Below are 12,374 nucleotides of genomic sequence, written 5' to 3' on the forward strand. Positions count from 1 at the left end.
CTTCATCCTGAGCACATGAGTACAGGCATCCAGGAGCCATTTCATAATGACTCTGCATCCTTACTTACCAAATCATCTCAACCTCGGCCTGATTTCAGGTATTTTTCTATTCAACTAAGTCAAGTGCAAAAGATGATGGAAATAAGCGGGAGAGTGTAACAGCACGATCTGTTAATGTTTCCATTTTGCAGACTATTTTCAGGCAGTTTGATTTGCAAATTTCTATCCCTGTGAATTTTCTGCTTTGAGACTGCTCTGGAAAACAGTAAGATAGCAGGGAAGGACAGGGTGCTGCAGTATTTCCCAGAGCTTAGCAGCTTTATCATTGCCAGCGTGGGACATATGTGTGTTCCACATGAGTGTGTGTTTCCTCTGTGTTGTTGTGCATATGTTTATGCACTGTGTGCTGCTGTGCGTGTATATGTGCTGTGTGTGCACTATACATCGATATGTGTATGCACGTATGCACGTGTGCACACTGTGTTGCTATGTGCATGTATATTGCTGTGTGCTCATGTGTGTATGCATGTGTGTACCTATATACATGTGCATGTGTGTATGTACCGGTGTGTTGCTGTGTACATGTATATTTTCCATGTGCATATGCACTATGTTCATGCATGTGTGCACATGTGCTTATGTGTGTATGCATTGTGTGCTGCTGAGTGTATATATGTGCCGTGCATGTGTGCACGTGTGTATGCACTGTGCACTGCTCTGTGCATGTGTGCATGATGTTTATGCACTGTTGCTGTGTGCATGTATGTTTGCTGTGTGCATGTATGCATGTGTGTGCCTGTATACATGTGCATGTGTGCATGCACTATTGTGCATGTGTGTATTTGCCATGTGGGTGTGCACTATGTTCATGCATGTGTGCGCTGTGTTGTGTGTACATGTAAGCATGTGCATCTATGTATGCTTGTGCAGGCACAGTATTCCCTGTACATGTGTATTTGTTGTGTGCACACATGTATGCATGCATGTGCCTATATATATGTGCACATGTGTATACACTGTGGTGCTGTGGAATTGCATAGTATTCCCATGTACATGCATATTTGCTATGTGCTCACATGTATGCATGCATGTGCCCATACACATGTGCATGTGTGTACGCGCTGTGTTGCTATGTGTGTGATGGTTCATGCATGTGTGTTCATGCATGTGCGTGCCTGTGCACTTGCATATGTGTGTGCGGGCACATGTATGCACATGCATGTGTATATATGCATGGTGTGTTGCTGTGTGCATGCGTGTGCTTGCATATTGCCTCGGTTTGCCTGTGCGTGCCTGTGGGTGTGTCGTCTCTCATGTGCTGCCCCCTCTGCCCGCAGTCTGCTGTGGAGTGTAGCGGCCTCCTGAGGACCCTGCACAGCCTGGAACAGGCGCACCTGAGGAGATCGCTGGCTCTGCAGCAGGAGGAGGACTTTGCCAAGGCTCACCGGCAGCTGGCCGTTTTCCAGAGGAATGAACTGCACAATATCTTCTTTACCCAGATAAAAAGTGCTATTTTCCAAGGGGAACTGAAGCCAGAGGCAGCTAGAATGCTCCTGCAGGATTATACCGACATACAGGTAAGGCTTCAGATCAGGCTTGTGGCGATGGGAGTGTGACTTCCCATAACCGTGCCGGTGATTTCTCCTCTCCCGGACTCTGTCCTGTCTCTTTTCTTGGTTGTGGAGTGTGAACTCACCACCACCCTTTCCTTCTGCCTCTGGACGTGCAGATGAGTTTCCAATAAACGGGGCCATTAGTAACTTGAAGCCCAGGCCTGGGACTCAGCCTGACTTGGATTTGATTTCCAGTTCCATCGGCCGTCAGCTCCGTGACTTTAGGCAAATGGCCTGACTTTCCTAAGCCCCAGGTTCATCACATATAAAATGGAATAATAGAGCTAATTCTCAGAAAGTCTGTGCTTGGCACGATACACGTTGAATCCATATGGCAACAGAAAACACATAAATATACATGTGCCTCTGCGTGTGTGTGTGTGTGTGTGTGTGTGTGTGTGTGTGTGTTGGTGTAGACCCAGGCCTTGCAGTCCATGTCTGCAAATGCCTGGGGGCCTCTGTGTGTGTTCTTCCATGTCAGCCTGAGTGTGAATATTATTAATCCAAATGGAAGAAATTCCTAAACGGTAGCAAAAATAGTTGATCCGAGGCCATTACCATTGCTGGGGATTTCTCAGGCCTGTGTGGAGTATTTTACACGCACATGTACACATCCAGCGTGAAATCACTGGTGTGCAGTCCAGTAGCATATCTCACGTCCCCCCGGGGTGAAGGCGGTGAGGAGCAGGGCTGTGCCAGAGGAGATCGAGTGACCATCCCCAAAAGTCTCCTGAAAGTGAGTCTTGCGGGAGGAGGGGGCCACGCTTGGGAGGCACGGAGCATAGAGAGAACGAGCCAGCCTCTCCATTTTGCTCTAGGTTTTTCCTGCTCCAACTTCAGTGAGAGTAACTAGAGCAAGAATTCTATTCCCAGGTGGGCATCCAGACCCCAAGGCATCATTTGGGTCTTGATGGATTTTGCCGTCATTTTTCTCCTTGTGATGGCCAGTGGTTGACTCTCAACCCCGGGACATTCGAGCTAGAATGTGTGATTGTCAGTCATAATGAAGTCAAAAAGGAGACACTCACAGGTGATAATGGTAGCAGGACACAGGCGTCTTTGACCCCAGCTGCTGGGGTATTGGAAGACGGCAGCTCTGCATCTCCTTATGAGCACAAGCCAGCGGTTCCCGTGGATCTGGTTTCGCGGAGAATAGGAATATTGCCTCTGTATTCCCGTTATATGGATTCTGCTGCCAGCAAGTCAGGGAGATGCCAGTATTCAGCCACATCTGACCGGCCATTCTACTTTTCACTGTCTGGACAGTGCACGTTCCCAGGCGTCAAGAACTGGAGATCCCACATCTTTGGTTAGAGAGGAGATTGTCCGTGGCATCATATGTATCTTGCTGAACAGAGCATTGATCTTTTTGGTGGCCCACTGCAAGGAGACCATTTCCATGGATGGGAAGACAGCAGAGCCAGTCAGGGTGATGATTCCACTTAGGCTAACGTTTTAATTACTGCTGGTCTAATTACCACGCCACTGGTCATAGCTGCATTTTGGAGCAGCCTACTATGATGTTAGAGCACAGGTCCCTGAATTAAATTACTGAGTTCGAATCCCCGCTTCACCATTTACCAGGAGTACGATGTGGACTCAGTTTCCTCATCTGTGAAATAGAAATAATAGTACTCTCTCTCTACATTAAGTTAAATAAGGCATGAAACGCTCTGAGCCCAGGGCAGGGCCCAGAGAAGACTCCCCAGTGTAAGATAGGTTATCTCTGTCTTGTGTTTGGGGTTTGTTATCTTGATTCCCATCTCCTCCATGAGAGTGGAAGTTCTGGGGGTCGGGGCTGATGGCTGATTTATCCCAGAACATAGCACCTGTGTTGGTGCTGGGTTTTGAGAGCCCCGTGGGCGAAGGCTGAATGACTGGATGAGCTTTGCATCCCCTTTCCTAGGGCAGTAACGTTGTTTTGACAAGTCCTAACTCTCTGGGTCTAGAAAGCACTTTTCTAAGCTCTCCTTCCTTATTAATAGGTCATTTTCTTCTACGTCTTTGTTAAGAACGGGGCATTTTAAGGTGTTAATCCCCATGCTTCTATGCCTGTGTGTTTTCTTCGGGAAGGAAAGGTAGTACTTGATGGGTCTAGAAAACAGTCTCTAAATTTTAATCAGGCATATTTTCTTGATTTTTTTTTTTTAAACAGGAGAAATTAGAAGAGCTGATGGATTTTCTTCAGGCCAGTAAGAGATACCATCTAAGTAAGAGATTTGGCCACAGGGAGTACTTGGTTCAGAACATGCAGTCATCAGAGACCCGTGTACAGGGCCTTCTGAGTGCTGCTGATGCTCAACTCACCCTGTTCATCCAGAAACATGAGCGGTAAGACCCGAAAGCCATCCCAGAGGATGCACAGGAAACGCCTTGCCCTGCTGTCCTCCTTATAGATCCCCCATGCCGCTCGGTCAGTGAACGCACTGACAGCTCCTAACTTACTCCTTAAGAATTCTCTAGGCGTAAGTATCCTTTGCGCAGTAGAATTTCTAAGACCTTTATGATAACTGGGACAGCCATGCGGTGAACCTTCCGTGTGCCCTTCATTCAACCTCAGTGGCCAACCCTGATGTCTCTCTATAGCTCTACCCGGAGTCATCTTTTTTTTTTTTAATAAGTATTTTATTTATTTATTTGACAGAGAGATCGAGAGAGCACAAGCAGGGGGAGCAGCAGAGAGAGAGGGAGAAGCGGGCTCCCCATGAGCAGGGAGCCCAACATGGGGCTTGATCCCAGGACCCCGAGATCGTGACCTGAGCTCAAGGTGCCAACTGAGCCACCCACGTGCCCCCCCCCCAACCTGGAGTCGTTTTAAAGGAAATCCCCTACATTTCCCTAAGAAATCAGTGGAGGAGGCTTATGTCTGCTCTGTGGTGGAAGGGCCCGCTTCCCCTTGAGCGCAGACACTCTGCCAGCTCTTGTATTCACCTTGGCAGTGAAGTCCAAATGCACAGACACTTGTTGTGCGTTGTCCCCGATTTTTCTCTGCAGCCCCTGGGGACCATGCGGTCAGTGGTCATGCAGGCTCAGAGCAAAGCAGCCTCGGCCCCTCTCTGACTTTCCTCCCAGCTGGTCTTTGGGGTGCTTACTTGCAAACAATTACTTTTATTCTCTTTGGTTATGAGAAGCTCTAAAATAAATAGAGGCATGCCTATGAAGTCAGCTTTCCCAGGCCACTCTGTGGTTTTAGGAATTGGTTCTGCCACCTTGGTAATTTTATTAGGACTCTGCGGCTCTCTTGCTCAGTTTAATGAGGATTCTGTAAGGTGCAGTGTACTTGAACGCTCGCTACCCAAAGATGCTAATGAATTTGTCACTGCAGTTGCCTTGACACTCCTGATTAATTTTCACTCAAGTGAAAGAAACAGTTTCTGGCCTTGAACCGAAGCACCTGACAGCTGGTTGTACTGTTGGGAACAGTTGGCAGGGAGGTGTGTTTTACCTCTGATTTTTAAGTTCTATTTTAAAAATTTGGCACAGGGACACATGGGGGGCTGTGTGGCTCAGTCGGTTAAGTGTCCCACTCTCGGTTTCTGCTCGGATCATGATCTCAGGGTGGTGAGATCAAGCCCCGTGCCAGGCTCTGCACTCAGCCCAGTCTGCTTAAGATTCTCACATTTTCCCTCTTCCTTACCCTCTCCCTTTCCCTCTGCTCCTCTACCTGCTCACGTGCTGTCTCTGTCTCTTCTCTCTCAAATAAATAAAATATTTTAAAAAATAAAAAAGTTTAAAGTTGGCACAGACTTACATTTCTTAAGCATGTATCCATCATTCATTCAGTTACCTATTCATTCCTTCAAGAAGCTTCTATGGATATCTACCCTATGCCAAGCAGGAGACCCAGCCCAGTGAGGCAGATAGACCGGGAATAGTCTTGGTGATCGTGGTAGTAACAGACTGTGTTGCTCAGGCTTCTCCAGAAAAACAACCAATGAGATAGATATGAGGGATTGGTGCACATAACTACAGAGGCTGAGGACTCCCACCACCTGCCCTGTGCCAGCTGGAGACTCCGGAATGCTCTGAAAAGCCAGAGGCCTGAGAACCAGGGGATCCCAGTCTGAGGACAGGAGAAAGTGAGAGGAGGCGCCCAGCCAGAAGCCCTGAAGCAGGAGAAGGGGGCAGTTTCCTCCTTCCTCCACCTTTTGTTCTATTCAGTCCTTTACTGGATTGGCTTGTGACCCCCCAACATTGGGGAGGGCAGTCCCACAATTCGAGTGCTAATCTCTCCTGGAATTGCCCTCCCAGATGCCTCTGTGCTCAGTGTTTAATGTGGGTGCCCTGTGGCTAGCCAGGTTAGTGTGAAGAATTAACCCTACAGGATATTCTCAACATTTACCTCCTGGACTTTGCTGGTGACAATCCCATCACCCCCAATTCCAAACCCACTGTCTCCTCTTGGAAAACTGTACCTAGAGTGCCGTGGTTCCCAGGGTGCCACTTTTTCCCAGAGCTTTTGCCCAGTTTCTGCCCAAACAGGCGGTTTCCTGATGTCGAGCTTTCTGGGAAAGTCTCTAGGGATGCCAGGCTTGCCCTTCCTGTATTCTGGGACTGTCTCAGCTACCCATTCTGCTCCTCCTCCTTCCGGGTAAAGACTTTCTCTGATCAGCCCAAACGAAGGCGGAAAGGAACGTGCAGCCACTGCAGCAGTCGGGCCAAGGCTGGGTGTGGAGGGTGTGTCATCCTCCTGCGTCTCTCCTAGAGCGGGGTACCTGGATGAAGAGCAGACGGAGGCGCTGCTGGGGCGCGCTCAGACCGAAGTCTTTTCCATCAGACAGAAGCTGGACAATGACTTAAAGCAGGAGAAGAAGAAGCTGCACCAAAAACTGATCCTGAAGAGAAGACGAGAGATGCTGCAAAAGGTACATGAGCAGTGACATCTGCGGGGCCCAAGGCCACATTTCTCTGATGGTCAGAGCTGACCATGTTTGGCCACCTGGACCATCCTGTGTCCTCCCAACCCAGGACAGGGACGGCAAGTGCTCTGTGAAATAGAAGCACGACAGACATCTTTATTATGCTCGTCCCTGTTTCCTTGTCCCCCATGGCACCTTCACGCCTGTGGCTCTCTCCCCGGGGATCTTCTGTCCTGGGCTCGCCTTCCTGAAAGTCCTCCCCTGACCTCCTCGTTTCAGTCGTGTGTCACGGATCTCAGGGTGTTTATTTTCCAGTTAAGCTCACAGGTCCTCTGCTCCCGGAATACAGATTAACAGCAGACCTTCACGGATGTGAGCTCTGCCCCGGGGCGCACCTCTGAGAACCACACACGTGTTAAACAACTCACTGAATCCCCCCAGCTACTCTGTGAGGTAGCTCAGCCCCATTTTACAGATGAGAATGTGGAGGCACAGAGAGTTCTAGACCTTCACTTTGGGTCCCTCAGTGTGTCCTCAGAGGAGCCAGGCTGGGAACCCAAGTGGTCTGTTCTTGGACTTCACCTGCTCAATAAGTACGGGTCCAATACATGTTCAACAGATGGAGCTCTCGCTCTATTTGGGGTTATCTTCCTTTCTTTTAGAGAGCCTGTGAGCAGAGGGGGAGGGGCAGAGTGCAGGAGAGAGAATCCCAAGCCAACTCCCTGCACTGAGTGTAAAGCCCCATGCGGGGCTTGATCTCATGACCCTGAGATCGTGACCTGAGCTGAAACCAGGAGTCCGACGCTGAACTTACTAAGCCACCCAGGCGCCCCTATTTCGGGTTCCTTTCTTAAGGACAGCTTTCTGAGTGTGCAATGGCTGGGAGAAGGCTGTCTCCATTCCATGCCTCCCGTGCGGGTCTCCACCATTTCCCAGAAGGCTGTGCACGCCCAGCCTGTCCCCACTTAGTTTTCCTCCTTGAAACCCCTGCAGCACAAGGAGCAGCGGAAGGAGCAGCTGTCGCTCGGGGAGGCCCTGCGAGCTGCGGAGGACGCGGGCCAGTACCTGGGCCGGTGGGGGAGCCTGCTGGCGGAGCAGGGCGCGGCGCTGGAGATGCTGCAGGAGCGCCTGGACCAGGCCGCCCTGGAGGAGCTCAGGGCCCTGACGCTATCGCTGTCCGAGAAGGCCACGGAGGAGCTGCGGCGCCTGCAGACCTCCGGGATGACCCAGGAGCTGCTCAAACGCGGCGTGCCCTGGCTCTTCCTGCAGCAGATCCTGGAGGAACACAGCCGGGAGCTGGCCGTCCGGGCCCAGCAGCTCGAGGGTGAAGAGAGGGACAGGGACCAGGAGGGCGTCCAGAACGTGAGGCAGAGACTGAAGGACGACGCGCTGGAGGCGTCAACCGAGGAGCAGGCGGAGCTGAGACGCTGGGAGCACTTGATCTTCATGTGAGCTTCCTCCGCGCCCTGCTCTGCCCCCAGGGAGGGCGGGGCCTGCTGGGGTAGTGGGGACGGCTGACCCTGCCCTCATGAGGCTCACCGCAGGTCCTTGCTCACCTGAACTCGCAGCCCAGGGGAGAGGGCCACCCTGGGGTGCAGGGTGAGCAGCCAGGGCTGGTGGAAGGCAGGCTATGTAGAAGAAGTGGGTGAGGTGCCTCGGATTCCCATGGGAAGAGGTGATGGGAGCGGGGGGCAGCTGGAACCTACCACTCCCGCATAAGCAGGAACTGCAGTGGGTCCCCCTTGATCAGAAGCTCATTTGGTAGAGGGGCCTTATCCCAGAGAGTGGAGTGGGGAGCAGAACTAGCGGGGGTGGGGGGGCGGTGGGGGGGGGCCTTCCGAGCCCGCTTGGTTTCACCAGATGTCAACGACGTGTGATACTCGGCCCTCGTTTGAGGCCTTGCCCTCACCGTCTCTTCACTGGCCACTTTCTTCCTTCACTGATTTGGTGCTTGGGCTGTTTGCTTCATTCTTAAGTGGAGAACCGAGTAATGACATCACCTCTGAGTAGGAGGTGGGGCTGCAGCTGGCCAACTCTTGAGGGGATGCTAGGAAACATTGGATATATGGCACAGCTACTGTTTTTAAAGACACGGGGTTGCAATGAGAGTCATGAGTACCAGCTGAAGTCACATGTTGGAGGGGCCAGAGCCCCACGGCCCTTCCCTTCCTGCCAGTAGTTACCAGCTCTCCATGCAGACTGAGATCCGCGTCGCCCAAATGGGACACATTTCCTGGTGTAGCAGGGACCCACAAAGCTTTTGGCAGTTGGTTGAGGCTGGCCCATCAGAATGGGAACTGAAGGAGTTCCAGCAAGGCTAGTATGGAGCTGTCAATCGGAGTGAGATGTGGCCAGTGTCGACCAGAAAACCTAGATTTAAATCCCAGCACCACCACCTGCTGTCTGAGTGTAGGAGAGTTACTTAACCTCCTTTGCCTCATCTGTCTTGCCTTAAACAATACTACTACATCATTTAGGGTGCTTCCAGCAGCACATAATATTATCAGGTTGGTAAAAGATGAAGAAATTATTTTATAAGGAGGAGTCAAGTAGTAAATTCTTCCCATCTTGATTCAGTGGCTCAATGATTCCATCAAGGACCGAGTTCTGTTGGTCTTTCTGCTCCACTATCCTCAGTGTGCCACTCTGGTCTTTGGGGTCATCCCTTCATGGCTTCAGGGTGGCTGCTGTGGCTCCAGGTGTCACACTCATCATCTCTTTTTAACATCTGAGCAATCACCCCTTCTGATACCACTGGTCAGGACTGCCCAGGGCATAGGCCCATGCTGAAACCATTCAGCAGGAAGGAGAATGGAGTGACCATGACTGTCGGAGACCAGAAGGCTGTCAACTTTTTAAACGAAGAGCAGATAAGTGTAGTCACTGAGGGCTACATGATTTCTGTTGCAACTACCCATCTTGCCATGGTAGCAAGAAAGCAGCCACAGACAGTCTATGAACTAATGAACTTGACTGCATGCTAATAAAACTTCATAAACAAAAACTGACCAGGGGAGCTGGACTTGGTCCACCAGGCCAACATTTGTCAGGTCCTGCCTTAGACCAGTTGTGGCTGTGAGGGGTGTTCCCATCCCCAACGTCGTTAGAGGGCAGCCCCTCTAAACAAACACTGAGCTGACAAGGCACAAGGAAGTGGCTCTGGGTTAGGTCATCAGCCGTGTCTAACAAGATGCCACCTTCATGGCATCAAGAAAGAAGTGCCTGAGTTCATATATTTAAATCTTTTAACACGACCCATGATCTGCATTTGGTGGTTAGTAAGTAGCAGCTGCTACCCTTGTCACCATCATTCCCGTGCTGGGAGAGCTCTGATGATCAGGAGAGAAGACACCTAGGAGGTAGATCAGGACAAGGAAGCATAGGCAGGTAAGGGTTCTGGGCACACTGAAGGGTTCAGGTCTCCACCAGTCTTCGAGGGAGGACCAACCTGGCACTGGGAGCCGGAGATGAGTGGCCACAGGCCACTGGTGCTCTGCTGAGAGGGGGCAAGACCCAGGGCAGAGCAGCTTGATAGGAGGTCCTGGTCCATATCCGGAAGTGAAGTGGGGAGACCAATGTGACTGCTGTGAAGGAATAAAAGCCATCACCAGCAGTGCAGGGGAAATAATCCATAACCGCCCTCTTCTCAGCCTGTTTATTTAGACCAATAAGTCACTGTTCTTTGCAAGGATGTGGTTGTACCCATTTGGCAATGACAGAGAGCGGCTTCTCCCTTTCCCTACAGACCTCCCAATCAACATTCCTGAAAGTTGCTTTTCCTTTCAACAAACCAACCAGCCAACTCAGCATTTTAAGCAAACAGACAAACCCAAACAACCCGTTCAAGCAAAGAAGCAAACAAAGCCCAAGCCCATTTAGTATCTTTTCCTGGGTATGGATGTTTCACAACTTCAGCTGAACCTTTGGCACAACGTAATTCTGAATCCAGAGCCCTGCTTGTTGGACCTGGTTGCAGGGACAGGAGCATGCAGGGGATGTTGTGGGGCAGGGGCGGGGATGAGGGCGGCAGGAGTGGAATGAGTCCTTTCCTGCATATCTGCTCAGCAGGTCTGTCTCCCCTCTCTGCTGGGCCAGCGTGCGGTATGCTGGGCGTCGGTGGTCCCTCCCACCTGCCCCCTTGGACGGCCACGAGAACCAGAGCATCTTCCCACCATGCCCATCCTTCCTTGGCAGTAGCCTCTGGGGGGACAGGATCTGCCTGGCTTCGACCATTTCTTCTCTTCCCCAGCACTGACCTGGCCGCCAGGGAGAACGGGTCCCTGGTATTTGCAGAGACAGAGTGCCATCTCTGGGCTCCTCCTCCTCTCTGTCTTTGGGTTCTGTCCCTGTTTACTTCCCAGGCTTTGTTAATGTTGGTTTTCTCGAGCACACAAGATGCTGTCTTCTCTCCAAGCCCGTAAAGATCCTTAAACACGTCTTCTTATTCCTGTGAATTGTTCTCCTCAGTAATGATTCAGCTCAACCCCCATCCCACCCACATCTCTTTACACCTCCAGCCAGCTTTGGACTCTTCGAAGAGCCTGCATTAGACTTGACATTCCCGTTACCGGATGGTGGTTTTCCGCAACTTCATTTGGATCTATTTTGCGGAGAGTATTACCCGAGCCACCTTGATTTAGTCGTTTCCCGGGAAAAGAGAATTCTCACCTCGCTATCAGAAAAGTCTTTATGATTTTTCTCGGGGTTAAAGAGGGTCAAGGAACGATGCCCGCCATGAGCATCTGCTTGTCTGCTTTGCTTGTTTAAGATTCCAAAAGGTTGCAGCCTTTATTTTTGAGGAATCATTTTGCACAATCGTTTTGAAACACATTTTTAGAAGCTTTGCGATTTCAGGCAGGTTGGAGTTGCTCTAAACCTGGTTGAGTAAGGTAGGAATTAATAAGGACGCATGTTTTTGCCAGGAAAAGTGTACCTTTGAGATGTCTTTCCTGAACTCCTGCCTGGATCTTAAACTCCACCAGTGCCAAGACCCTGCCCGGCTCCTGTGTTTCTAGAAGTCTTACCTGGGTGCTGACAGAACAGAGGATTAAGACCAGACCACACAGGACAGATCAGCTTGAGGATGGGCAGAAATAATGACTCGCCCCTTTCAGAGCTGCTTTCACTTTGGAATCCACACACCTGCAAACACACAGGGCAAAGTTTCTCGGAAAGGTTAAGGACAAAGGAGCAGCTGCCATTGCCTGGGGCTCTTTTTAAAAAGTTGGTGCACCCATGGGGCACCAGGGTGGCTCAGTGGGTTAAAGCTTCTGCCTTCGGCTCAGGTCATGATCCCAGGGTCCTGGGATCGAGCCCCGCATCGGGCACTCTGCTTGGCAGGGAGCCTGCTTCCCTTCCTCTCTCTGCCTACTTGTGATCTATGTCTGTCAAGTAAATAAATAAAATCTTAAAAAAAAAAAAAAAGTTGGTGCACCCTCTCGTGGTGAGAAACCCAAGATGGGGTGTTGAGTCATGGGCCTAGGCCTTCAGACTGTGTCAAGCTGAGGACCCATGTCAGCTGGAAGGTCCTATTCTGTTTCCAGGGAAGAACATTCTAGCTGAACTGCAGTCCAGCTCTCCTTCCTTGAGATCCGGGCATGGCAGGGCTGGCCCTGGCCTCCCACAGTCCTACGGGTACATCCACAGGGTACATTTGACCCAGCCACTATTATCTGGACATTGCCAAAATACCAAACAAATCTGGGATTTTCTACAGAGGATAGCTGTCCGGCAAACGAGTTAACAGACAGCGCATTGCCCAAAGCAAGAAGGAGAGGGCCTTGCCGGAAAGGAAGACTGGGAGCATTCTTCAGTCTCCTTATCTGTAAACGGAGGACCTAGTTGCTGGAAGGATTAGCAGTGGTGTAGGTAAATATATTTGTCTCCTGGGGCTGCAAAGTAC

At 50.8% G+C, this 12,374-nt stretch overlaps 1 protein-coding gene across 1 annotated transcript in view; it reads left to right on the forward strand.

The window, feature by feature from the left end:
* EVC2 (EvC ciliary complex subunit 2) overlaps positions 1 to 12,374 on the forward strand; it is a 116,375-nt gene that overhangs the window by 68,008 nt on the left and 35,993 nt on the right. Inside the window, exons 11-14 of the mRNA XM_080796133.1 lie at positions 1,338 to 1,577; positions 3,769 to 3,944; positions 6,319 to 6,478; positions 7,466 to 7,920. Coding sequence (XP_080652259.1) covers positions 1,338 to 1,577; positions 3,769 to 3,944; positions 6,319 to 6,478; positions 7,466 to 7,920 — 1,031 coding nt within the window. The remainder of the gene's footprint in view (positions 1 to 1,337; positions 1,578 to 3,768; positions 3,945 to 6,318; positions 6,479 to 7,465; positions 7,921 to 12,374) is intronic.

Source organism: Martes martes (genome assembly GCF_963455335.1).
Source record: "Martes martes genome assembly, chromosome: 2".
Lineage (NCBI taxonomy): Eukaryota > Metazoa > Chordata > Mammalia > Carnivora > Mustelidae > Martes > Martes martes.